This window comes from Peromyscus eremicus, chromosome 18 (genome assembly GCF_949786415.1).
Source record: "Peromyscus eremicus chromosome 18, PerEre_H2_v1, whole genome shotgun sequence".
Taxonomy (NCBI): Eukaryota; Metazoa; Chordata; class Mammalia; order Rodentia; family Cricetidae; genus Peromyscus; species Peromyscus eremicus.
The window spans coordinates 12994976-13022652 of NC_081434.1; the positions used below are offsets into that span (position 1 = coordinate 12994976).

Here is a 27677-nt window from a genome sequence, read left to right on the forward strand (position 1 = left end):
CTGTGGCTCTCAGCTCTGGAACACTTCTTAACTCAACTCCTGTTTCTCAGGACCCTGCCTCTGCCTTAACTTGGTACCTCACTAGTTCTTGTCTGGACTATTGCTACAACTTTCTAACTTATTTCTCTCTGAGTTTCCCACATCCAAACCCCAGATCCTCCATCAACTATGTTCCCAGTGTACAAACGACCAAAGGGGTTAGTTTGGTTTTGGATCCTCATTGCAAAAACCCTTTTTCAGTCTCATTTCCCGACTCCCCACTATTCCACCTGTGCCCTAGACACCCTGGATTGCTCACACCTGCCGTGCCATGTGGTTTCTTGAATGCCTTCATGCGCTGCTGTTTGGCTGACCTGCCCCCTCCCCCGCCACCCCAGATACTCATCCTTCAGGCCCCTAGGCATTGTGTTAACTTTTGGGCCAAAATATGCAACTGAAGCAAATTTTTTGTACAAGTTTTTTCAGACAGAGAGGGAAAGGAAATGAAAGAAAGAGAAAGTTCAAATGTGATTCCTCTGCAGGGGGCACTGGAGTCAAACCGTTTGCAAAGGCTGAATAGGTGAATCTATCAGCAAAGAAATGGGCTGTCTATGCAAAACTTGAGTCAGCCGTTAATTCAGACAGAAGTGCATGGAAGTAGAGAAAGAGACCTGCTTGTGTTAAGTACTTGACCGAAGTATGCTAGGATCAGTCATCAGGTAATTTCTCCACTTCAAAAAAGATAAATTCAGAATTGTATTGTTTTCTGAGACCAACAGCAAGCTTCTTATCTTCCCACGGTCCTCCCTTCTGTGGCCTGCTCCTACTGCATGAGGGCAATGATTAAGTATATGGGCCTTGGTGTTAACCAAGCCTGAATTAAAACATGGAACCTATCACATGCTAACTTGCAGGCTCTACTAAAAGGCTCTCTTCCCTCTGAGAAGTTTTCTCATATAGCATGTGCTAAGCACAATCCCAGGGAAGTCCAGTTCTTTCTCACTCTTACTCTACAGTATTGGTGTTACTAATCATGCATTAATGCACTCCATAAATGACCGAGGTATTGGCATTGGATAGTGCCTAGCAAATGAACTCAGTGCACAACAGGGATATCCAAAGTTTCCATGGCACATGTGATGTGCTCAGCATTTCCTTTTTTCCTTTCCAAGATGAAGAGGGAGCTACAGTGAGTGACAGTCAGAGGTGCCCAAGGACTTTGACTCACTGTAAGACTGTAAACAGTGTGTGTGTGTGTGTGTGTATGTGTGTGTGTGTGTGTGTGTGTGTGTGTGTGAGAGAGAGAGAGAGAGAGAGAGAGAGAGAGAGAGAGAGAGAGAGAGAGAGAGAGAAGGAGAGACAAGGTTGCACTATGCAGCTCAGGTGGGCCTTGACCTTGTGATCCTTTCCAAGTGCTGAGACTACAGGCATGAGTCATCACAGTGAGCTCAAACAGGACTATCTGTCTGCCATTCCTTCTTCTTTCTGTTTTCTTTTCTCTTTTCTTCTTTATCTCTTCTCTTCTCTTCCCCTCCCTCCCTCCCTCCTCCCCTCCCTCTCTGCCTTTCTTTTCCTTCCTTCCTTCCCTCCTTCCCTCCCTCCTTTCTTCCTTCCTTTCTTCCTTCCTTCCTTCCTTCCTTCCTTCCTTCCTTCCTTCCTTCCTTCCTTCCTTCCTTCCTTCCTATTTCTAGGTCCTGGATCCCCAGGACCTCCATAGCCTAAGCAAGTACTCCAACACTGAGTCACATCTACCATCTCCACCACCTGCCTGTTTTGACCCTACTATCACAGTTACCTTCTTTAGTAATACAATAATCCAGGCTAAAAGGAGGTGAACACTGTTTTCAATATTACTTTACTTCATAAGGAATTCTTTTCATGTTGAGACTCACTTAAAAACATGAAAGAACTCAAAATTGCCTGCAACACCTAGGTCTCTTTTACTCTAAAACCTCATTTTCCAGCTCTAGTTCTTTTTTAAAAATTTTTTTTGTTTATTCTCATTTTGCAAAACATACCTGAGATTATTAGGATTATTAAAAGGAAGATGGTGACTATTCATTTCTTTATTTATTAGAAAGTAAACAATCCTAAACATATAAAGCGTGGGAACTTCTAAAGATATCTCCACCTCCGTATTCTTTGGAGGAAATGATTTTTGTCTATTTTAAACAATGACACTGAACACAATTGAGAGCTGGCCAGTGTTCAGTAGCCGGTGTTTTCCTGGTGGTGTGAACCTACAGTGTGTTCCTGTAAAGTAGACTTCTCAGAATCATTTTCATCTGTAGAACATTAGAGTTTCCTATATGATATTACATATGTAATATGCCTGGGCATGAAGGATTTTTATTTTAATTTAAAAGTGAAGGAATGGTTAAAAACATTGTCTTGAACTGTTTTGGATTGTGACTGGCTACAGGAAATAAACAAGTGGCAGATTACAAAGCTAATATATAATATGTTTGACTTTCATATCCCTGGGAATGTATCTCAAACATTAAAAAAGATAAGAAGCCAAATGGTAAAAGCGAAAAACAAACTAATAAAGTATGTCTCTAAGTTCCGAGTTATGCAGCCAAAGGGAAAAACAAAACACTTAACAACATTTTAATGTGAGAATTATTTTTTAAAAAGTATTCTAGCTTTCACCAGATCCACACGGCTCTCCTATGGGCACAGTGAAAACAGAGAAAGGAAGCAGAAAATTAGTGAAAGGTAGTTCTTCTCACTTGTGGGTGCAGGGTGGAGAGAGAGTCTGCACACACCCAGGGGATGAACCTCCTTTGTGGGTGCAGGGTGGAGAGAGCCTGCACACCCCCAGGGGATGAACCCTGCATTATTTTAACATACAGCTCTGCCTCTGAGCAGTTTTGATAGGATTATATCCTTGGTCTTGGGGTTAAAGAAGGGTGACCATTCACTGGGGCTTTGACATAGTCCCACTTGCTCAGAGCAGGTTTCCTTAAAATGTGTTACATAACTACAGTGCTTAAGGAATGCTCTCTGACTATCAACCTTAGTTCCTGCCCTGACAATCTCCAATTAGGCAGGCACTAGGGGGCTTGGAGGAAGGTAGTGGTTGGATAGATAGGATCAGTATACATTGTACAAGTGTATAAAATATTCAAAGAATAAAACTATCAAAAAGAACAAACTAAAGAACTGACAGTACATTTCTGATCTTTTGTTCTCATGAGTGAACAATAATATACCACAGGAGCTGAGGATTAAAATGCTCAAGTGAACACAAGTCATGATTTAACACAAAGCCACTGCAACCTGTTAGATAATTTTCACGAGACACTCTTTTGCATATGCTTTCCTAACATTAATCCTTAACGATTGCGCACAATTTATAATAACCAATGTTTTCTCTTGAAAATACATGTGCTTCAAAAACATGTACATACTAATATTTATAAATAATTATATACACGTTTCCTTCCTATCTTGGTTTTTTTAAATATTTATTTTTATTTATGTGTTTGTGTGTGACTAGGCATACATGTGAGTGCCCAAGGCCAGAGAAGGAGTGCCAGATTCCCAGGAGCCAGAGTAACAGGCAGCAGTGAACTACTCAATTGTAGGTACTGGGAACCAAACTCCTGTCCTCTGAAAGACTAGTGAGTACTTTAACACTGAGCCATCTCTCCAGGCCCCTCATATGCTTGGTTTTATTTTAATTAATTAATTTTGAGGCAGGATCCTACTCTGTAGCCCAGGATGGCTTTTGAGTCACAGTGATCTCCCTATTTCAGCATTATTAGTGCTAAATTCCAGGTGTGAGCCACCATGCCTAGCTGATTTTATTTTTAATAGAAGAGATGGATTTTATAAGGATATAAATATGTTCTAAGACACTAATTACTGCTGTGGAATAATCCTTCTGTACACTGTGTAAATCATGCTGTGATTGGTTTAATAAAGAAGGTACCCGGCCAATAGCTCGATAGGATGAGGTTGGTTAAACAGAGACATATTTTAGATAGACAGGTGGTCTTCAAACACTTCAGAGATCTATAGAATATGGCATGTAAGATGTTTTAATAACATAAGGCTTTTTATGACAACAAGACATGTCTGCTCCTGGCAACACCAATCTACTTAAAAAAAAAGATGATGGGCATCGAAGAACCTCCATATAGAGTTTGCTTTATTTATGGCAAAAGCTTTTGTTGTATATAATTTTACTCTGTTAAAGTTAAAACCTTCCTTTTTCATTTGGACAAAAAGGGGGGAATGCTGTGGAATAATCATTCTGTACACTGTGTAAGTCACACTGTGATTGGTTTAATAAAGAAGCTGACTGGCCAATATCTGGACAGGATAAGGTTAGGTGGGAGAGCCAGACAAAGGACTCTGGGACAAAGAAAGGTGGAGTCAGAGAGTCACCAATGAGATATGGAGAGCACTGATTCTCTTTTTAATTTCTGGAAGTTCTATGATGTGTGTGTGTGTGTGTGTGTGTGTGTGTGTGTGTGTGTGTGTGTGTATGTGTGTGTGTATAGTTTTTGCTTTTTAAAAAAAGTATATAATGCAATGCCAATCTGGTATTGCTGCCTATGTTAAGTACTTTACCTGGCATTTTCTGGTTTTTCAGGTCTGAGGTTTATCAGTTTTGAATAATCAACAGAGAGTTTTTAATCAAACAAGAAAGCCAGATTTAGACACATGAATTTCTTCTTACAGTCCTAATTTGGTAGACAGATTTAATTGTGTGATTCGCCTTTGTTTTTATTTTTGTTACATCCTTTACAGGTGCTCACGCTATAACTCCTGGCTCCCACAAGCCTAGGCTTGTTTGTCTCTAATTCTTGGAGGTCACGAAAACATAAGCAATCATACTTCCCTGATTTTATACACTTTTCATTAAAATTTGGAAATTCCTTTAATTTTTTTAAGTTCTGCTGTGCACACAATTTCATAGTTTACCCAGTGTAACTGGGTTACAATGGAAGGTTCTTCAGGTTAACCAGTCACTGTACTGTATCAATTCTCTACATGCATACACAGATGTGCACATGAAGAGGTATACCTTTGAAACTTGGAGAGTCCTTTCCACCACTATGCTGAAACATGCATTTTAAACAGCTGTGCAGAGACTGTCAATGAGTTAATACATCAACAGGTTGGCACTGTCTGTGACAAGGCTGAGAACATTAGGGCTTATTTCTACTGTGCTACCTTAGGCTTTCATATCAGATGCACAGAAATACAGAGAGATGCATGTATAACTTCATCTATTGGCGAAAAACATACTATTTTTCTAGGCTGCATTTCATTCATTACAGCAAAAATGAGAGAAAACAGCAAGCTTTTAAAAGTCTTTAAGTCTTGTAGGCTTGTTTTGTCTTAACTAGCAGCAGAATTATACAGGAGAACTTATAATTCACCGAAAGGAAAAAAAAAAAAAAGAAATCTGAGTTGCCCTAAATGGTCTAAGAATTTTGACAAGAAAACAACAAAAACAAATATTAACTAAAGTCGACTATCAATTATTCCAGCAAGATGCCTAACACACAAGGAGCATTTGAGATGGCCACCTCCAGGAACTGCTCAATTTTGTTCTTATGGTGTGAAATATAGAATAAGTCATTCTGCAAAGCAAATACTTAGAAAAGATTGCTAATGTGGAAATAAATCTACATTTGTCCGTTTTTTTGGGGGGTGGGGTGGGGTGGGGGGTTCTTACTATAAAGGCATTGGAAAAGTTGTTATCACTCTAGTGTTTCCTTTAGTCTCACTTTCCTAAGGAGTCTCCACTTGTCCCCTGTTTCAGGCTGTCACCCACTCCTTCTCCCCACTGTACTGCCCAGCCACTCCTTTGTCTTGGTCTGGTTTGTATCCAACAGCATCTCTCCCTTCTACTCCACTGTTATTAACAGATTTACTGTGTTTCTTCTTCTAGGAAGGAAAAATTATCAGTGAAGGGATCTTGCTATATTTTATTTGCTTACGTTTATTATATATTTATTTCTTCATATGTATACATATAGCTGCCAACAACCAGAATGGCATCTGTGAATAAATAAAAAAATGGCTTGCTTGTAGAATAATTTTTATTTCATTGCCCCTTATGTCTTTCCTGAGATACATGTGTGCAAGTGAGATACATGTATGCCACATATGTCAAACTGCCCAAAAGAAGGCTGTCACTCATAGAACAATACCAATTGTCATTTGCTGGAGGTAAGAGTGACCTTGCCACTTAATGTCTATATTCCATTTTATACAAATATTTTCTAAGTGTGTGATGATCTCATGGACTCCAGATCTCTCCTATAGCAGGAGTCACGTGTATAACATTCAGAACTGGGCTAAACATCATACCTCATTTTTCTCCTTGAGTTTGGTGATCATGACAATCACGGGGCTGTCTTCCTGCCAAACCATCTGCCAGAAGTCATTCACAGTGTTGATCATGGGGCCCTGCGTGGCAATGAACGCTTTCTCCCTACCACTGTAGCCCTATGTAGAGTAAAGAGACAAACATATTAGCTCATGTTTATGGATTGCAGTGGACATTTGGGGGGGGGGATGGTCTTCAGAATAACCGAGTCGTTGTAGCTCAAAAGCAGCTGCCTGATACCAGCACCACCAAGCATATATATGGCACTTCCCAGAAAATCCAGCTCACCATTTGGCAGTGAGGGTTGTAAAGTTCAGTTTTACAGAGTGTGCACATGGAGCCCGTACTCGGGGACTCACAGCCAAGGAGGACTCACAGTACAACCCCTATCACCAGTGTTGATGTGGCTATAACATACATACACAAAAACACTAGCAATTTTTTATTTTAATTGAAACATATGGTATCAAGATGGGTGATATTTTATTTGTGCTCTAACAAATAAAACTTGCCTGGAGATCAGAGGATAAAGCCAGCCACTATATTAAACACAGAGATCAGGCAGTGGTAGCACACGCCTTTAATCCTAACATTCAGGAGGCAGAGATTCATCCTGATCTCTGTGAGTTCAAGGCAGAACTCTGGGAACAGAGCCAGGCATGGTGATACATGCCTTTAATCTTAGCACTAGTTAATCATAGAGGTCTGGAGGTCTACACAGACAGATAGGAAGGGATAGAGCTGGGCGGAAAGAGGAAGTGATGTAGCTGGGTGGAGAGAGGAAGTAAGATGGCAGGGCACAGAAAGGTAGACAGGCATGAGTATACAGGAAGTAGCTCTCTTGGGCTGAGGATTTCCTAGCTGTAAGAACTTGTGGCTTGGCTTGTTCTATTCCTCTGATCTCTCAGTTTTCACCCCAATGTTTGGCTCTGTGTTTTTTTATTAATAAGACTGTTTAGCAATGCATGTTGCAAGCGATCAAATTAAAGAGAACTTTATTCTGGGGAAAGAAGAAAGAAACAAAGCTTGGGGGCATATTAGTGGAAAAAAGATAAAATAGTAAGTCAACATGCCAACTAGAGAGAAATGTATAGTTACTTACCCGAATATAATTAGCATTAATGTAAGTACTCAATGCATCAGTTATATTTTTCGGTCTTAAACACACTCTGCTGAGGGGATCTAAGGAGGAAACCAGAGAGAACACATTGAGCAGAGGCACTTTTCAAAAAGTCTCTAGAGCAACCATAAGCAGCAGAGAGAAGGGAGTAAGTTCAAGGCTATTAACCCAGTGTCAGTGTTTGTCTTTGGTGTGAGTGAGTGGTCTTTGGTGAGCGTGAGTGTCCGTCTCTTCATCTAGCTGTGACATTTGGCTCCCTCCACTGACTCCTGATTCTGACATAGGTCATGGCATGTTTTGATAGAGTTCTGATTCTTGTCTCCTTTCTCATTTGGACCCTTTCTCTTTTTCTTTAGAGTTTGGATTTACAGCCCTACCTTTCTCCCACTCCTTCTGAAAAGAATCGGGCTGCCCTCATCCCAATTCTTTGTATTTCACTCCATCATCCGATCCAGCCGTTCAGGACCCTGCCTGGCCTCACCAGCATGTGTTTCAGCAGTATCCCTTGATTTAGTGAGACTGAAACATATGATATCAGGATGGGTGTGAGGACGGGGCAAGCCAGGGGAAAAGGTTAAAAAACACAGCTCAACTTATCAAGCTTTCAGTCTGTTTATAAAAATAGCAAACATTATCGATCACTATTAAATATCACACTGCTCTCAGTGCTTTAGAGATCTTACATGATTTAACCCGTGAATCTATGAAATGTTCCCTTAGGTAGTGGCTACAACTCTTTCAGCATTTTCCAAACTGAAATAGAATCTTGGTTCACAGGGGCGGGCCTTCACTCAATTTCACCCAAAACACTACAAAACTTCCTGTGTGTTTTCAGATGACAGGAAAGAAGCAGGATGACTGCAAAGATGCTCAGTGGACCGGTTAAGGAGTCAGGTGTGACCTGAGAGAGGGTAAGGAACTGGGGCTCAGCAACATGGACCTCTTTAGGGAGGTGGGCCTTCAGCACTTGTGGGAGTTTCTCTGAAGGGTCATGATGGACAAATTGTTGTTCTGAAGTAAACTAGAGTAGGCAGATGTGTGTGTGTGTGTGTGTGTGTGTGTGTGTGTGTGTGTGTGTGTGTGTGTGTGTGTGCTGGGAGTGTGTCCTGAAGCACACATACAGAAGCATGTATTGTCGTGTCCCACACCAGATGTGCAGTCACACGCTGCCAGATGTGTGCCAGTGCTACTTATTTCCTGGGATTCACTCGCCCTTCTTTCTTCTGTGACAAGATCCCAGGATCTTGCTGGGAGTCTGGACATTTGCACAGTGTGTAACTAGCTCCCTTCTTACCATCTCCTGCAGTTCGTTGTGGCTACACAACTCGGTTGTCATTTGTAAATGAAGAGTGATGTGTATGACGTCACTTTACGGTCATGGGAATGAAAAGAGAGGCGGTGATTTCCTTCTACTGCTTTTCATTTCTTCCTGCTGCTTGGGACACTGTTGTGGTGACCACAGTCTTGGACTGTGATAATACAAGCAGAACCTTAACCAGAGAGAAAGCTCTGGATACACAACATGGCAAAGCTGCCAGATCAACCAGGGAAGCTTCCACCTGAGTGGTAAATACATTTCCAACTTATTTCAACCACTGATATTTTAGTTGTTGTTAATAAATATGTGTTAACAATATAATTATAATGAATAACATTCATATATATAATATATGAATATATGAAATTTGTTTTAGAAGAATTAATATTGTCAGAATTCAGTTCTATATAGTTGTGTTCTGCATGTCTAGAATGTGTGAATAAGTATAAGCTTTTTCCTTAGACAGAAAATAAAGACATGGTCCTCATATTGAATAAGAACCAAGTTCTACAAAGACAAACAATTTTTTTTAAATCAATATAACAAGTATTCCTTTCAGTTTAAAATGAAGCCCAAAGGCTCCGTGACTTGGCCACTTGGACACCTACTGTGCTGACAGTGGCCCGGACAGTCCTGAATTGCTCAGTGTACTGAACATTCCTCCTCTGTCTTGTAATAAACATACAGTCTACCTGCTGTAATGTCTAAATTCGGAAGAAAAATTATTTTTAGTTATTCTGTGTATCCATTAGCCACAGGAAGCCATCAGCCACATGTGGAAATTGAATATTTGACAAGCGGCTAGTAGGAACTGAGGAACTGAAGTTTTCATTTCATTTAATTTTATACTTTAAATTGGAAGTTACTTTGCTCTAAGGGGCTAGTGCTTGCTCTTCTAGATAGTGGAAGCCTGGAGGATGAATTCCAAACTCTCCTTAGTGGAGGACAGCAGCCTTTAATTATCTTTACCTACAGTCTCATTGCCAGCTACATTCCCATCTATACTGTATGATCTAGCTTGACAGCAAGGGCAATCTCTTGTAGGTTTTAGGCATTTGTACATACTATCTCTTTCGCCTTCTTTACGTGATAGTTCCTCATTCCTTGGGGCTCAGGGCTACAATCACACCTTTCAGAAGTCCTGGCTTTCTCTGGGAAATGAGGTATCCACTTCCTGGCCTGGTTTCCTTGACTTTTATTTCAGCACTTGCCATTTTGTGTGTTTTAAGTGCTCACATTTCTGCCTGCCCTCGATGGGTTGTGGCAAGACCCTTGAGGGAAGGGACCACGTTTAACTTACTTCTATGTCATTTATGATTTCCATTTGATACTTAGTTCCTAAAGAGTCCATTTTTAGTAGCCGTTATTTATACCTGATTCCTGCTTATTCATTCTCTTGTGTAGATACACTAACATTTACAGATCCTCATGTTGGTTGATGGGTGTTGTTTCTATTTTTTAGTTATATGAACTATACTGCTATTAATACTTAATGTACAATTTTGGGTGAACTTACCTTATTATTTGGGTCATATATATATATATATATATATATATATATATATATATATATATAAAATAACTACATATATAATATATAATAACTTTTTTTTCCTGTGGTGAGGGGAAACAAGGCTAAGGTCTTGTGACATTAGGCAAACCCTCCAAAATGAGCTGTATCCCCAAGACCTGTCAAGCCTTAACTGCTGAGGAACTGTAGATTAAGCAACTACTCTGTAGTCTTGCTAGCAACATTTAAAGGTTCCAATTTCTCTACATCCTTGTCAACATTTTATTGTGTATTCTTATCATAATGATAATCATGGTGGATGGGAAGTGATGTCTCTCTTTGCTTCTGAGTTCTCTGATGGATAATAATGTTCATCATCTTGGATGCTTATTTGTCAGCTGTATGCCTTCTAAAAGGAGTTTCTATTCAAGCACTTACCCTATTTTGAAAACTGCTTTGTTGTTTGTATATGTATGATTTCAGGGCTGACATTTTCGTAATAGATAACCAATTGGGGAGCTCTTCCCTGGGGAAGACTGTTTTTCCTGTTCTCAGCATTCCTTAGTTGCTTGTAGTTCTTTGCCTAAGGTTAGGACTTCATGAGATTATCTATTAGTACTGCCTTAACATTATATGGACAGAACAGGCCGTATTTATATATTAGGAATGTACATAAGTGTATATGATATATATGTACATCCACCATATAATATATATGCATATATACTATAGAAAATATATACATGTATGTTGTATATAATATATGTGAACACACAAAGAAAAAAGACATCATGAGTCTGAGGGAGAGCAAGGCAGACATATGGGAAGGGTAGGGGGAGGAAAGGGAAGGGAGAAAATGATGCAATCATATCTTAACTTCAAAAAATAAAAAAAATATTAAATCCTAAAAAATTGCTTTGCTGTCTTTAATATTGGGCTGTTAGACTATGTTTTAGATTCTGTATATAAGTCTCTTATCAAATGTTTGTTTTGTAACTATTGTCTCATTCTGTGGGTTATATTTTACATTTTTATGATGACATTTGAAACGTAAAACTTTAGTGTTCCAATGAAGCACATCCCATTTGTCTTTTGGTGGCTTGTATTCTCGGTGTCATTTAAGCAGCCGTTGGCTACGTCAAGCTTCTGAGAATTGGTGCTTTCTCTCTCTTTCTTGTTTAGCTCCCTATCTATATTCAAGTATCTGAATTAATTTTTATATGTGGTCCAAGGCAGGATTCAACTTCTTTTTCCTTCATGCTTGGAATTATTTAACTCTAGGACAAAAATCAGCTTACCCATGATGTGTGGTGCAATGGTGCTTTAGAACCATGGATCCTCTGGAATTGTGAGCTGGTCATTATGATGAACATAACATGAAATAAAGTTATTCTACCTCAGATAACTTTTAGTGGTGAGTAGTCTTGACCTACATATTTCAACCCTAAGTTTAGTGTCTATTAGGTGTTATGAGGGTTGGAAAGAGTGAGGTGGAAGTGAGTGGGTGACATGGTTTTACAGGGCAAGCTATTAGCTCAAGAAACTTACTCGGCAAAATGGTCTTATAACGATTTTTCGTTCCATGACGTGGAATATCAATTTCTTTGGGATCCACAAAGTTCATTGGTATTTCCTGCAAAAATAAATGGTATCAAATTGTGCATCTAATGCTGACACAAAGAAAATCTTCACAGGGGGCATTGGCTCCGTGATCTTCAGAGTCATTTATAAAACAACAGACTACCCTGCTGGCTGACCAACATCTTTCCTTTCATAAACAGGTAAAATGCAGCCTGTGTGCTGACTTCTGAGAGGCATCCCTGTGTGTTTGGAAGTACTATTTTGTATGTAGTTAATACAGAGACAGAAAACACACTGCTTGGATAGTAAGTGTTGCTGTGACATCACTTAGGAAAATACTTAAAAAAAAAAAAAAAACACAGCCGGGCTGTGGTGGCGCACGCCTTTAATCCCAGCACTTGGGAGGCAGAGCCAGGCGGAACTCTGTGAGTTCGAGGCCAGCCTGGTCTCCAAAGTGAGTTCTAGGAAAGGCACAAAGCTACACAGAGAAACCCTGTCTCGAAAAACCAAAAACAAACAAACAAACAAACAAACAAAAACCACAATATATTCACCTTTCTTCAAAAAGCCTTTATAATATCAGCAAAAATTTCAGTCTTTTAGTATCAATTGTGATTCTTTTATAATTGTTAAAAATTCCCTTTGAAAGTGATAAAATGTGGAAGGATTGTGGAATTGTATTGTTGTGTTGATCCATGTGCTGAAATGTTTTTAAGTTAAGAGTTCTTTTATAATTTCAGTGTTTCATTTGTGGCTATAAACAGAATACGTTTGAGAAAAGGGATCCACTTTTCTCCTGCTTAAGGAGAATAGAATATTCTTATCTAGGAAGAATATTTATCACATGACTCAAATCATCAAAGAGGGAAGAGTTAGGACGGAAGTGGCTCTATGTCCACCCATGAGACCTAAAACTGAGAGTATCCTTGTATGACTGAACTCAAGTAACGAGCAAGAATTTTCTAAAGGACATCGGCAAATATTTTAAGATTTGCTTATAAACGTACAGTATTTCTTAACATAAAGTTCTTAAAAGGACTGAAAAAAATCAAGGTGATATGAAATAAAATGACTGTTGTGTTATTTGGTGACTAACGAACATTAAATCCTCCCGTCTTATAAAATATCTTTGTCTTACATTGTTTTCATGCATACATATAAATGTACTTTGACCACACTCACTGCCTCCTATTTTTACAAGTTCCCTTTGTTACAGTTTTTTTTTTTGGAAAAATACCAACAAGGAAATGAGGGAGCTCATCCAGAGCTTCACTCAAGTTGTCTCCATATTCTGCCACTCGGAAAACTCCAGGAGGGCCAGGCTCTGTCATGAACTGAAAACTCGGTTACAGAGAAGAGCACCTCTCTTTGAAAAGAGTCACTTCATTAATTTTTGTTATTTTAGACATTGAAGGGAGTCTCTACTCCATTGAAACATTTAAGTTTCTTAGCTCCAAGTCATCAAAATAAAGCTGTTGAATATTCAAGAGAAAGCGTTTCTTTTCTTTTCTTTTCTTTTCTCTTTTTTTGAGGCAAGATCTCATGTAGCCTTGGCTTACCTCCAAGTGGCTGTGGAGCTAAGGGTGACCCTGGACTTCTGATCCACCTTCCTCTACTTTGAGTGGCATGCACGACTATTTCAGGTTTCTATGGTTCTGGGGACCAAACTCAAGGTATGGGAGGCAAGCACTCTGCCAACTAATGCAACTCCCCAGTCCACGTGCTCATTTTTGATCATTTTAAAAAGTCAGTCTGCTTTGACAATGCCCCAGAGAAAGTGACATTTTTATGGCCGCCTTTCTCTTTCACTTTACTCTGTTTTCTGACACACATTGACAATCTGTCAGGATCTCACATTGTTGCTCTCCTTGTTGACCTCATCTTTCCTTCCAGGGAAGCAGGGCTATGTCAAAGGCTTTTTCATAAACAAAGACCTATTGACAGCCCCAGAACAGGCACTAGATGTCTTTGCTGGGCAGTGCGACCATTAATGGGCTCTGTCATCTCTGGGTCTCATTTGCTTCACATATAAAAACATGACGCACTAGGATGTCTCATTTTTAAAACTCCACATTGGTATTTTACTTTGGAAGCTTGATGACAGTTGGTCTCATTAGTGGCGAGGCTAGCAGATTACTGATATTTCTCAACTAGTCTGGTTCCAGATATCTGAACTGACCACAGAACCATCTATTTATTATACTTAATCACTATAGCTCAAGCTGTGTAACTGCTTCGTGATGTGAAGTCATCATCTAAGTGAGTACTCCCTCAGGCAGTACCTAGAAAGTAGACTCTGACTCCGTTCTCCGTGTGTAACATCTTACCGCACATTAAGTTACCCGATGCAATACTGACTTTCCAAAACTGAATGTCATACAACACTCACCGTCCTTTGAATCTCACACTTGGTCTTTCTTGAATCATTGCCCAAGTTAAAAAACGATAAACAAAACAAAACAAAACCCTTGAGTACTGCCTATTTCTTTTGGCTACCTCATTTCATGAAACGAACATTTTGCACAGTGTTATGGATTCTCTCAATTTCTCTGAGCATATTTTTAGTGTTGACACATTCTGAGTTCTGTTTTCCATGGAATTACCTCCAGAACCTCCAGTCTGCTCCTGTCTAGTACCTGCAGATGCAGTGGCTTTTCTAACGTAAGGCTAAGTCCCATTCCTAAACACGGATTAAAATTTGTGGGTTTTTTTTTTTTCCTTTCTTTTGTTCCTGGGGCTCAACTTTTGCCACTCTCCATTTTGATTTCAGTGCTCCAGGAAATCTGAACGATTCAGTTGCCCGCAATCACAGAACGGCTGTTTCCTAAGCTCGAAATGCCTTTCTCTGCCCGACTTTCCAGTGCCACTGCTGACTCTTACCGGCTCTGAGTCAGTTAAGAATCGTGTCATCACCTGAACCATCGACGAACGGGGTGAGGAGGCAGCTGGTGACTCTAAAGCCATGGCTCGTTACCGTTTTTGCCCACAGTGAGCTGCCTGAGAGAGGGCAGCACCATTTCCAGCTCTAGTGCCGAGAACATTAAAACCGAGTAAGAAAGAGCAGGCTCACCATGAATTCACTTTGAAGTAAGTGGGAACTTGCCACAACGTCCCTCAGCTGTGGCCTTGTGAGGACGCGGCTGGCCGACTGCAGGTACTCCATGGCTATCTTCTCCCGGGGGGTTGGGACGGCTACAAAAGGTTCCACATTCCCCAGGCTACTCATGTCCAGTGTAAGAGAGACATTGGAACCTCGTCTACAGGGGGGAAAGAATGTTACTGCATTTAGATATTACATGTATTACTTGGATCATACAGGTTGTCTTTTTTGCACGAGGACACGGTTCAATGATATCTTTCCAGAAACAAAGGTTTTATATATGTACATATATATGTGTACATTATATATATATTTGGTATCATGACTGACTACAGCAAGTCTGCATAGTTTCTTTATAGGAAACTGTTAATTTTATCGCTGCAAACAATTCTGAATTGAGAACAGGTACTGTAAGTTATTAGTGAACATACTTGTTGAAGAAATAAGACGGTTAATAATTTTAACTAAAAAAATCAGAAAAAGTCAACACATTTAAATTGAAAAATCATGGGTAATACAAAAGAACATGTATTTTTGTATATGTCTGAAAGTTCAAAATATATATCATAGTCATTATATGCTTTACCCATTTTCACAATGTGGTTATACTTCAAAATAGCATGTACCATAAACAAACATGCCTTTGATTGATTAATTAAAACATAAAAAAATAGCGATCTCTACTATAGTTCAAATGATCGCACTAATATAGAAAGTAAATGTTTTAAAATGTACGCATGTACATAAATGTATGTACTGTAACTTTACAGGAAATATGGTGGTGCATACCTGAAATTCTAGAGGTTGGGAGATCAGAGGCAAGAGGATCAGGAGTTCAATGTCATTCTCGGTTACATAATGAGTTTGAGGCCAACCCGGGCTACACACAACTATCTCAAAAACAAGCAAACAGGAACCAAATCAAACAAATTGAAAACAACTTTGTATTTTATATCTGCACATATACATGTACATATGTATATATGTTATTCATTTAATTTTGTAAAGCCTGTAAGAGGCCCTGGAGATCACAGACCTATAGGCTAAGTTTCAGTTTATCATTTCTTTATGATCCCTTTTCTTCTTTTGGGAAGTAATGATTGGAGTCCTTCCCCTTCCAGGGACCCTGGTGTACTGTGCAGAAGATGTAAGGCCCTCTTAGCAGTTACATTAGCCATATGATGCACAGCCATAAAAGAGCGTATGACATGACTGTTCCTCCGAAACCACATTTGAGAAAGGGAGGTTTAAAGCCAAAGACTGTGCTCACGACTGTAAGTTAGAGTACAATGGTGTGTGTCAGGGTGTTAAATAGAGTGTCGGGGTGGGGGTCTGGTGTCCCACAGAAGTGGAGAGCAGAGAGCAGCAGGTCAAAACATGATAGGAAAGACAGTAAGGCAAGTCTGAGCCTAGATCAGTTCCTCTGAATGGTGGAGAACACACCAGAAAAGAGTTGAGCGGCGGGGCCTCCATTTTAGATAATGGAAAATATGCAACCAGAGAAACCTACTGAACAGTCATCCTCCATCAGCTCCTCACGCTCTTATATCTGCTGTGGATACAGCATTGGGGCTTGTCTACCGTCTGATAGGTAATATGATTTTTTTTACTCTCGAAATGGATGGCAATGGTAGTTTAAATTCCCGTTTTTGCTTAACGGATATTTATTTTTATTTATTTTTTTATCTGTCACTAAATGATACACTTAAAAAAAGTCACCACAGACTGGGTGGTTTGTTTTACTCATTGCCGAGCCAGCTGGAGTTCTGAAGCCAGTGCAGAAGAAGGGTTAGGACGCTCCTCTTAGAAGGACGTTTCCTGGGGCTGACATGACCGGCTCTTTGGCAGAGCTGCACAAGCTACACTATTTTAAGAATTGCCGGGCAGTGGTGGCACACGCCTTTAATCCCAGCACTCGGGAGGCAGAGGCAGGCGGATCTCTGTGAGTTCGAGACCAGCCTGGTCTACAAAGTGAGTTCCAGGAAAGACACAAAACTACACAGAGAAACCCTGTCTCGGAAAAAAAAAAAAGAACTAATTCATTAGGCTGGCTTACAAAGCAAGGGCCTTCATCGTGGCATCCTCATACATGTGTGCCCTTAAACTGCTTCATTCGACCCCCTCCCCCATAGCACTCTCCTGGTGTGCCTCGGGTTAGTCCCCCCACCCCACCCCAGTTAACCCAGCATTCTGCTTTGCTGCGTTAAGTACTCCATTGCTCTATTTCCCACCTCCCTCAAGAGAATTTGACGGTCATATAAGTGCTTAAGTATTTCTTTTCTTTATTCATGTCTATCGCAGGTCGTGGGAATTGGAAGTGTCTGGACTTTTTAGGGTTTATGAGTTTTTGATTCTTTCAAAGAAACACTGGGCTGACTGGATATTTCACCGATGCATTTGCTGGTCACTGATGTGATCATATATATGTAAGTCCTCTCCGGGAAGACGTGTAACCCTGTGCATCTCCTTATCTATTGCAGATTCATATACTGTAATCTTGGTATTCTAGCACACTGTTTTTTTACTCTCTCCATACTGGACTTTTCACCATCTGATGTGTGTGTGAGAGCCTTTCACCATAACAGCATACCGTTCTCTTTCATTTCAAATGTTTTACCTTAAATACTTCAGTGCTTGAAGGATTCATCATCATATATTTTCGCTGTCAGGCTTACCAATGTTTCTTTCTTTCCTGTACTTGGATATTTAGCTTTCCCTCTGACTCTTAAAAAAATTAATATCAAAGGCATAAGGAGATGGCTCATCAGGTAACAGGCCTGCGGGAGGACTTGGGTTCAGATGCCCAGGGATCATGATAAAAAGGCCAGGTATGGCCCCAGGCATCTGTAACCCAAGCACTGGCTGCCAGTGGGAGACCATTAGAGACAGGCAGATTCCTGGGGTTCATTGGCTAACCAGCCAAGCTTAAGCTTCCAGTTCAGTGAGAGACCCTGACTCAAAAATTAAAGGGAGCAGGGAGTGAAGAATCTGCTCGGCGGCATTACCCTCCTGCCTGCACATACATGCATATGTATATACAATCAATATCAACATGTCTTATTCTTTATTGGAGTGCCCCTGAAATACATTTTCTCATTCTACCATTATTATTAACACTTTGGGGTTGCCGAATTAGAAAGAGATGGGCAGTACCCTGAATGTTCTATGACATATTACCTATTTGGTAGAGAGGTGTATGTGTGCCTAGCTTTTTTGTTTGGGGCTCTTATTGTTGACCGAAATATTTGATTTCTTGTGTTTCTGGGTAGGAAATAGACAGAGCAGCAAAGAATGGTTCTGCTTTTAGGCCAAGAATTTAATCTATTTTTAGTGAGAAACTGTTTTTTAAAGTTTTTTTCAATCCAGTGGTACTTGCCTTTAATTTTGTAGGAAATCCTGGTTCTGATTATGGTTTGTTTTAGTTTTAATGTTTTGTGAGAATTTGGCTTTTGCTGTCTTTTTAAAAAATTTTTTATTTATTTATTTTCTCAGAAAGGAGTCTGGAAATGTTGTTTCTGGATTGCTAGCTAGAGGCCACTTTAAAGCACAATTTCATTCAATTTTCATTCACAATAGACAGTGTCTACAGTCTGTCACTAGGGAGATACCCTGAGCTGCCGAGGTTTAGCGGATGGTGAGGTCTCCTCCACTTACGGTGGCAGGACAGCTGTGCGGAGGAGGAATTATTTGAACTCGACCCTGGTCATTTCAGAGACAGCCTCGGAGGAGAAATAGTATGGGGGCAGAACATGGAAGAAGACTTTAAGAGAAACAGAACAGTCTGGGCTGCAGCTCAGTTGTGCAAAATGTATTTTGGAGTCAGGAGCTGGTTTTGCCGGGGAGACGAGGTGGGAGGCAAGAGCTGTGGAAACCAAATGGCTATTAGAAGCTGCCTAAGTTCATCAGAGAGAGTCACGACATCGACATCGATGCCTACCAACTTTTGTTTGGCATTTTTCACACACCCTGCCCACACCTGGAGATCCAGAGCCTCTCAGATCCCATGTCTAAGTCTTTGATGAGCAAGTTTTCTGAATGGTCTGTAGTCAGCTGAGACCTGTGAAACCCCTCAATAAGGGAGACCAGCTTTGGTTTAACAAGAGAAAGAAGAAAGAAACCCAATATATTAAATTTCTGTTAATTTGTCAACTACTGTTACATAGCATTTTTGCCTTTGGAAGTACTGTTTTCCCTTATTTTATAGGTCAAAAAAAATACCCATATTTGAAACACAGTTGTCGAACAAAGACAGTTCAAGTTATAATATAAAGTACAAGCTCTTTTTGCTTTGCCTCCCAAAGTGAGAGTGTGTTGGCAGATTCTGTTAGACTGTATGTGGAGTTGAAAGTCAAGTGCTTGGGAAGGGGGAGGAACCAAGAACAGTATTCAAATACAGATTTTTGTTTTCAAAGCATTTTTGTGTGGGCTCAAATCTTGCCTGTCCGTATCCTTGATGTGCCCTTCTTAAGGTTACTTAGCTTCTCTGCACCTCAATTTTTTTTCTGTCTCTTTAAAGTGAATACATGATCAAGTAAACGTACTTAGAGAGTTACTATACAGGCGACATACAAAGAATGATGTCAGTGGCTTATAAAAAGTAACGCATGGGCATTATTAAATTTGGTCGACAAGGAACAAAATTCTTTCTAACTCTCACTTTTGGCATTTCTCTAAGGGAACTATTTTAGGACACTTCCATAAGAATTGCAAATTGTTTGGATTGAGATTAACTTGAATGCTTTGAAATCAATGGCTATAATCTATACATTTGCCACTAGAGAAAGATACAGCATGGTGGTAGCCTATTACCTTAAAAGTTCCCTTTATTATGGCAAACCCATTTGCCCTGAAACCTAGAAATCCCATAGCACTTCACCTCACCACCTCCGACAATGTCTCAAAGTTCAACTACAGAATTAAACTTGCACTGGCTGTTGACCTCACAAAGAGCATTTTCCACAGAGCAGTCTTAGCGTGGTCACGGCTCCCCCGTGCTTGACGTAAAATACGATGGTAGGATGTTGTTAACTTGGGAAAAAAATCTCTGCTTTTGTTAATTCTTATTTTCAAAGAACAAATAATATTTGGATTGATTGATACGGTGCCATTAGGAAATTGAATCAGAAGGATCAACTTATAAGAAGTACCACATTTGGAGACTTAGGCATCTGCTTAGAGCCGAGAGCTTAAACATATATCCATATTTTAATTTTTCCTGATGAAAACGATGTGTTTACTGTGGGAATTTATAAAATTTAGACATTTGAAAATGGAACTAAAGCAATTCATATTCTTGCTTTTTGCTATCATTTAAATTGACTTTGAAATCTTCCTAATTTATAGGGATCAGTGACAGTGGCTAATTGCTACAGTTTTGATTTCTTTGGTTCAAGAAATGAATGAATTAATTAATCTTCACTGTTTATTTCTAGCTCCTTACCTTTTAGGATTTTGTTTAGCATCACTGATATATTACTATGACATTTGTGGTATTACACTGTTTCTCAGACATATTTGTGGCAAATACCAGTCTGTTGTTGCCTTAACACACTAAAATTGTTAAAAATTTATGTTTATGCTCAGTTAAGCACCATGACCTTTATGAATACGCAGTAATTTATTTTACATTTATTTACTGTGTGTGTCTGTGTGTAACAGCACATGGGTCAAGGTCAGAGGGAAACTTTAGGGTAGTTTCTCTCCAGCCCCTTGAGTTCTAAGGAAGGAGCTCATGGCCTCGGAGCTGGTGCCAAGTTCCTTTACTTCACAAGCCATCCTACCAGCTTGGAAATGTGTTCTTTAGAAATGTAACCATTCAATCTGGTTGTAATTTATTTGGGGCTATGGGCAAAGGTGAATTCCCAAGTTCTTTGTTGTTGTTGTTGTTAATATTTCTCCCAGGTAGCTAATCAGCATATTTAACACAACTTACAGAAAGATTCAGAAAAGGATATGTTTTAGTCAATACTTTTTTTTTTTTTTTTGGTTTTTCGAGACAGGGTTTCTCTGTGTAGCTTTGCGCCTTTCCTGGAACTCACTTGGTAGCCCAGGCTGGCCTCGAACTCACAGAGATCCGCCTGGCTCTGCCTCCGAGTTGCTGGGGTTAAAGGCGTGCGCCACCACCGCCCGGCTACTTTCTTTTTTAAAACTAGCTACCATTGACTATGATCTGAAGGGCAAAATTTGATTTTATTAAACTAAGGGCATATGAGCTCGTTCCAGTAAACACCACAAATTAAGTAGAAATGAGGGCAAAATTTGACAATTCAAAAACAGAGCAAACTTTATTAAAATTAAAATGAAGATAGGTTTAGAGAAAAAAAAATATCCATCAAAGAGACAGGAGATCTTAACATTTAAAAACAGAATGTGCAAAAGTCAGAGCTCGAACTGCTATTGGAAACTTCGCCTCTATTTTGCTGGGCAAGCGTGAAAAATGGTTTAGACATTTTTATGCCTCTCGATCTCTGGTGCACGAAAGGGAAGACAATAAAAGAGCTTTATCAAGTTCCCCCTGTAACACCAATTATTATTTATGCCAAAAAGTAAATAGGAGGGAGGAAATTCAAAAGATACCAATGCAAACAATTGAAGGAAAAAGCAAATTCTTAAGGCAAGGTAAGAGAAACGCAACGAACAGCCGGCTAATTACAATTAAGTCCAAAGGAAAACACACATAAATATTATGAGCCAGGGCCACACTGAACTCAGCAAGGGAATATAAACAACTCTGTTGAGAAAATGGCCATTTCTGTGCTACTGTGCTTCATCGCCATGAAGTGGGAAGAAAACAGTGCTAAAAATACCCAAGCACTTCAACTCAGTGCTGGAGCTACTCTGAGACGACACATCCACTTTCCTGGAAGGTGAGGGTTGTAACACTTGGCCGTAGACGCTGGATTCTGGCAGTTCTCTTTGCATGCGACACTTGGCCAAGAAGAACTAAGACTTCCAGCGCCTTTGCACTCAGTGTCCCCAAAGTAGCGAAATGAAGGCAGGAGGAAAAAAATGATACAAACACAATCATTTCGCCCGTGCTCCAGGCAGACACGGTTCTCAACTGTTGGACGAGGAAGGGATGGGCCAGTGAGAAATGCCAGCGGCTGCTTACATCCAAGCCTTGGAGGAAGAATGGAAAAGTACCCAGCTCAAAGGCTGTACGTAGGACACAGCGATTTGTGCAGAACTGTCTCTAAAGCACCCGCATCTGATCTCTCGGGATGAGAAATGAGAACCTAACAGGTCTTCCCTCCCGACTGGAAAGCAGGAATCTGGGGTCCTCAGTCCTTCAGTTCGATCTTCGCCCTCTGTGACTGATGACCACTTTAAATCTGAATTTAGTCATTAAAGATGAGCTTACAGCCTTCTATACTCACCCTGGTGTTTTAACTCTTCTGATTCAGATTGCTCACACGCTTAGTTTTCTAGGAGACGCTTAATTACAAAGAAAGAGAATTAGAGAAATCCTTGTTTCTGTGAATAGCAAAGGTAAAGCTGGAGAGATGGGCCCTTCACCCCGTGAGACTGACTGGCCTCTGCATCTGTTTACAACTTGACATTCTGCCACCATTTTGTTCCTGTAGGTGTTAAGTTTTAAGACTATTTAACAGTCTTCATCTCTTTACTTTCAAGTCAATTCTGGATGGTACCCTCTACCTGAGTCACTTGACAAATGAACGGGTGAAATGGTGAAAACAGGACAGGAGACAGAATTCTAAGAAAGTTAAACTGTGACGTTCCTGAAGTGTATAGCAGTTGAAATAATATGAGTTCGTAATATGACTACTCAGGCTAAAATTTCCCAAAGGCAAATTCTGCAGGGAAGACATGAATGAAACTAAGCAACTAAGTGTAAAGGATCCCAGGCATGGGCCCAGGAAGATGAGAAATGCATGTTACTCTACACTAACAAAAAAAAAAAAAAAAAAAAATCTTGTAATGTGGAGAACATCTTTGTTGTAGAAAATGAGGCATTTTTCTACCTCCCACTGCCCTGGGAAGAATGCTGTTGTTTTCCCTGTTGAGTGATTACATAAAATGTTTTCAAGTTCCTATAATGATACCCAATCCTCCTACCTCTGCCTCTTGAGTGCTCAAACTAAAGGCATGCCTACCACACCCAGCCAGTCTCACATTTTATATATTCTAAGACAAGGTAAGTTTATAACTGAAAAATCAAAATTCAAATCATCATAGAACACCCAGGAAGCAGAAACTGGTGGGTTTCTGTGCGTTCAGGACCAGCCCGGTCTACATAGCAAATTTTAGTCCAGCCAGGACACTATAGTAAGACTCTAGGTTAAAAGATGAAAACATACAACCAAATAAACAAATAGCTCTAACAACAATCCCCCATACACAGTGAAAACTCATACATTATATGTATACATGTGAAATATATAAAGTAAACTTGTTACAATGTTCTCTGGGCCCTGACCTTGGAAATTGATTAAATCAATGTTTTACCACATGAGTTAGACTTAAACTTCCTTGGCCTCAGCCTGCAACCACAGGGTTAATTCACATGGTAAAAGGTAAAGAAACATAAACACGTCATTTTTTTCCCCAGCTTGGAATCGTGTGCATGACACACTTGTGTGAGTAATTGTAACAATAGCTATATGGTCTTACCTCACTCTGTGTTGATGTAGCTATGTGACAGCTATGGGAGCCTGTGCTGGAGTATTCCAGAAAAGTTAAGAGTTGGGAGAACTGGTTAGTGAGTTAGATTGCAGCACTTAAGTTTGCAAGCAAGGTCAGTGGTCACCTAAGTTGGGACTTTTTTTTTTCTGGAGCTGAGGACTGAACCCAGGGCCTTGCGCTTGCTAGGCAAGCACTCTACCACTGAGCTAAATCCCCAACCCCTGGGACTGTTTTTTGTACCTCATACATTTAAAATATATACCTCATGTTTTTACAATAAACAGGTTCATTTTTTTTTCTATTTTTGAAAAATAAGATCTGTCCACTGGACAAAGACTAAAACAAAAAATATCTTCAAAATGAAGAAAATATCTCCAATGATAAATGGAGTAGCCTCTAACATTATTGTGACTCTTCTTCGGATCTTTGTGACAATGACTTGCATGTATGATTTCAGAGCTGACCACTTGGTATTACCAGCTGGGGCCCCTTTGCTGAAGAAGGCTATTTCTCTTGCTCTTAGCATTCCTTAGCTGCCCATAGTTATTTGTCTAGGGTTGAGGCCCTGTGAAATTTCCTCCTTCCAGGCTAGCAGGAGTGTCTTTCTTGCTAGTGAGTTGTTTTAAAATCTAAGTCAATAGATCGTCAGCAGCACATGGTATGGAAGAAACCTGAAGACAGACTCCTAGGGCCTGTCAGCACAGCTCAAGCCCTCTTTGTGTTTGACACAAAATCTTCTAGTAGCTCCCTAGAAAGCCTTCCAACCCTGCCTTCTAAGCCTTCAGACCCTGCCAGCAGCTCTCTAGTAAGCCTTCTTACCTCTAAACTCTCCTAGTTCAGAGTGTTTTCTCCCATATTGCACTATAGTAACTTTCACTAGAGAATAACACTGAAAATACAATAATAAAGCTTGCCATTAGCTCCCTCTGACAATGATGCTTCCCAGTCTAGTCCGTGTGGATTTCTTCAGCCTCACCTGGCATAGCCTTTCCCTGTCTGTGTCTGGGCAGGCGGTGAACTACAACTCCATTCAGGTCTGTCTCTTTTAGATCCATACCCCCAAATGTAGGGGCTCTTTCCCAGAGCCATTTTTGAATATATTCATAATCAACATATATATTCACTAGAAATGATTTTCTATGCAATGTGAATAAAGATGTAAGCTTCAGTTCTCCCTCTGTACCCACTGGTAAGTGAAAAGCTACCTTTTATTGTCTATGTGAATAGATGGTTACAAATAAATTGGAGAGGGTAATGCAATCTGGTGGCTTGTACAATTCTTCCAGAAATAAGTAAACTGAAGGACCACTTTAGATGAGGGTTTTAAGATTTAGTGAAAACCAGATGTGGTGGTACACACCTGTAATCCCAGCACGTGGGAAACAGAGGCAGGAGCCTAATTTAGGCTACCTTATAAATACTAGGCCATCCAGGGCAGTATAACAAGAACTTGTGTGAAAAAAAAAATGAATACATAAGATAAAATGAAACAAGTAAAACTAATGAAATTTAGACTGTGAAGGCACAAGAATGGTATTTTTAAAGATTTGCTGTAAAACTTGTATAAATACCCATGAAGTTTCAGCCTTAACATATTAAAAACCTGAGAAGATTTTATGCAAACAAAAGAATTAAAAAAGCAGTATACTGTTTCCAAACCAAGAATGATTAATTTTTATCTTTTTTTCTGGCACTTGGTATTGTTTTGGCTGTCACTCATGATGAGGAGGCTGTTTCCCTTTTTAAAAAAGAACAAAATGTTGGTAGCTCTAATTTTAGTTCTTGGCTTTAATTTTTCCTCATTCCTACAATGATAATGAAGAAATACCAGACCTCAATGAAGAAACCAAGCTTTCTGATATGAGAAATCTGAATTTCAGTTGATCTGTGTATAAGCATGAATATGGATATACATTCATATATGCCCAACATTTTGTAAGCAGCACATATAATTAATTCACCATTCATTCATATAACTACCGAGGAACCCTCTCAGTTCACGATGAAGTAAATGTAGTTACTTTCAAGAGCAATGATGCCCATGGTTCTAACCATCCACTCACTTCAGCTCACTCATGAATCATCAGAAAGTATACATGTTTTCTAACAGCTCTGGACGAACTTGGAATGGCAGAGAATTTTCTCAACCTGATGCAAGTCACGCATAGAAGCCCCGCAGCTAACGTTTGCTTAACAAGAAAAGATTCAGAACTTCCTAGGCAAAACCATCCTGAAAAAGAACAAAGGCGGAGGATAGGTGGGGGAGGGGGGAGACTCACATTTTCTGAGTTCAAAAGTTCTACAAAGTTACACTAACAACAGCAGCAGTAACAATAACAACAAAAAGAGGTATTGCCAGAAAGATAGACAGAAAAATGGAAGAGAATTAAAAATCCATATGTCAGCAAAGGGATATCCCAAACAAGATTGCAAAGAGAAGTTGCTTCAATGGGAAGCTGTAAGGAAGGCAGAAGGGGGAGCTGGTGAGCCTTTGCGGAAGCTGTAACTCTCACTGCTCCTTAAAATGTGAAATGGTCTAGCCATGGGGGAAAAGCAATGGCGCTTCACAAAGCTAAGCCTGTGGGTCTCTGCTGCACCCTCTGCATATAGGTTACGGCAAATCCTCTGCTACTGAACTGTACCCCTAAGTCTCACTTTATTTTTTTATTTTGAGACAGGTTCTCACTAAGCTGTACAGGCTGGCTTGAACTCGGTAGCCCACACAAGACTTGGATTTGAGATCCTCCTGCCTCAGCTTCCAGAACTTCTGAGGTTATAAAGCCTGTCCCACCAGGTGGGCTGGGGCACCCATTCCTTCGAATCTTTATACCAGATTCCTAAATTTGTTTTTAGCTGCTGGAGAGAAACATTTATAAAGTTAATTTTCGCAAAGGAAAAAAAATTGCCTTATGACAGAATTATTTGTGTAGTTTATTAAAACCATGTGTAGTGGTCCACCTCTGAAATCCAAGTACTTGGGAGACAGAGGCAGGCAGGACCATCTTGAGCTCAAGGTCAGGATAGGGTACATAGCTAGACCTTATCTATTGACTGATTGATTGATTGAATTTTGAGCCTAGGGTGACCTTAAACTCTCTACGTAGCTGAAGAAACTGTGAACTTCTGATCTCTCCCCCTCTAGTTCCTGAGTGCTGGGACTACAGGTATATGCCACACCACACATCAATAACATCCCTGATTTATGCAGTGTTGGTCATACAACCTAGGGCACCGTGAGTGCCAGGCAAGCATCCTACCAACTGAGCTACAGTCTCACCCTCAGCCTGACTTACATCTAACCTGGCATGGTGGCACAGGCCTGTAATCCCAGCATTCAGAAGGTAAAGGCAGGAGGATCATTAATTCAAGGTCAGCCTTGCTACTCTGGGAGTTTGAGACCAGCCTGGGTTTCATTAGATCCTGGTTTAAAAAAATAAAGTGATTGCTTCTAATGTCTATCTTGTCTAACACTGATCACAAGATCTCAGTTTACTCTATGTAAGAAGCAGATATCTGGGCTGAAGGGATGACTCATTAGTTATGAGCATTGGATGCTCTGCCAGAGGACCTAGGTTTGATTCCCAGTACTCACACGACAGCTAACAACCATCTGTAACTCCCATTCCAGGGGACCCTACGCCTTCTTCCTGCCTCTGGTGGTACCAGGCACATACATGCAGCCAAAATACTTATATACACAGAATCAAATTAAATTTAAAAAAGAAGCAGATAAATTATGTCATTAACCAAGGCACCTCAAAATCCACCTTTACCTAAAATGAACTCCCAGTAAGAATTATGAAAATCTGCTGTTTCCAAAGCTTCCCCCTGAATGTTCAGCCAAGAACAATAATTTACTTAAATACCCATTCCTGTGTTTGTTCTGCGTTCATTTAAGAGTGTACCACCCACAAATGCAATTGTGGGCTTTGGTCAGAGAGGCACGTTGCAAATAAACCAGGGTGGCCATTGCCCTCTAAGAGTTACTGGCCTTTCACCCAGGGAATTGCAGAGTAGGGAGTCGCTTCCTTTTGGCCAGTGAAGAGTCAGTGACTGTAGTTAACGACTGTATTT

At 40.1% G+C, this 27677-nt stretch overlaps 1 protein-coding gene across 1 annotated transcript in view; it reads right to left on the minus strand.

Moving 5' to 3' along the window:
* The window catches only part of Ptprr (protein tyrosine phosphatase receptor type R), a 108779-nt gene that overhangs the window by 31575 nt on the left and 49527 nt on the right, over positions 1–27677 (minus strand). The window contains exons 5-8 of the mRNA XM_059245503.1: positions 14931–15117; positions 11828–11912; positions 7434–7513; positions 6313–6450 (exon numbers count right to left, since the gene is read on the minus strand). Of these exons, the coding sequence (XP_059101486.1) occupies positions 6313–6450; positions 7434–7513; positions 11828–11912; positions 14931–15117 (490 nt within the window). The remainder of the gene's footprint in view (positions 1–6312; positions 6451–7433; positions 7514–11827; positions 11913–14930; positions 15118–27677) is intronic.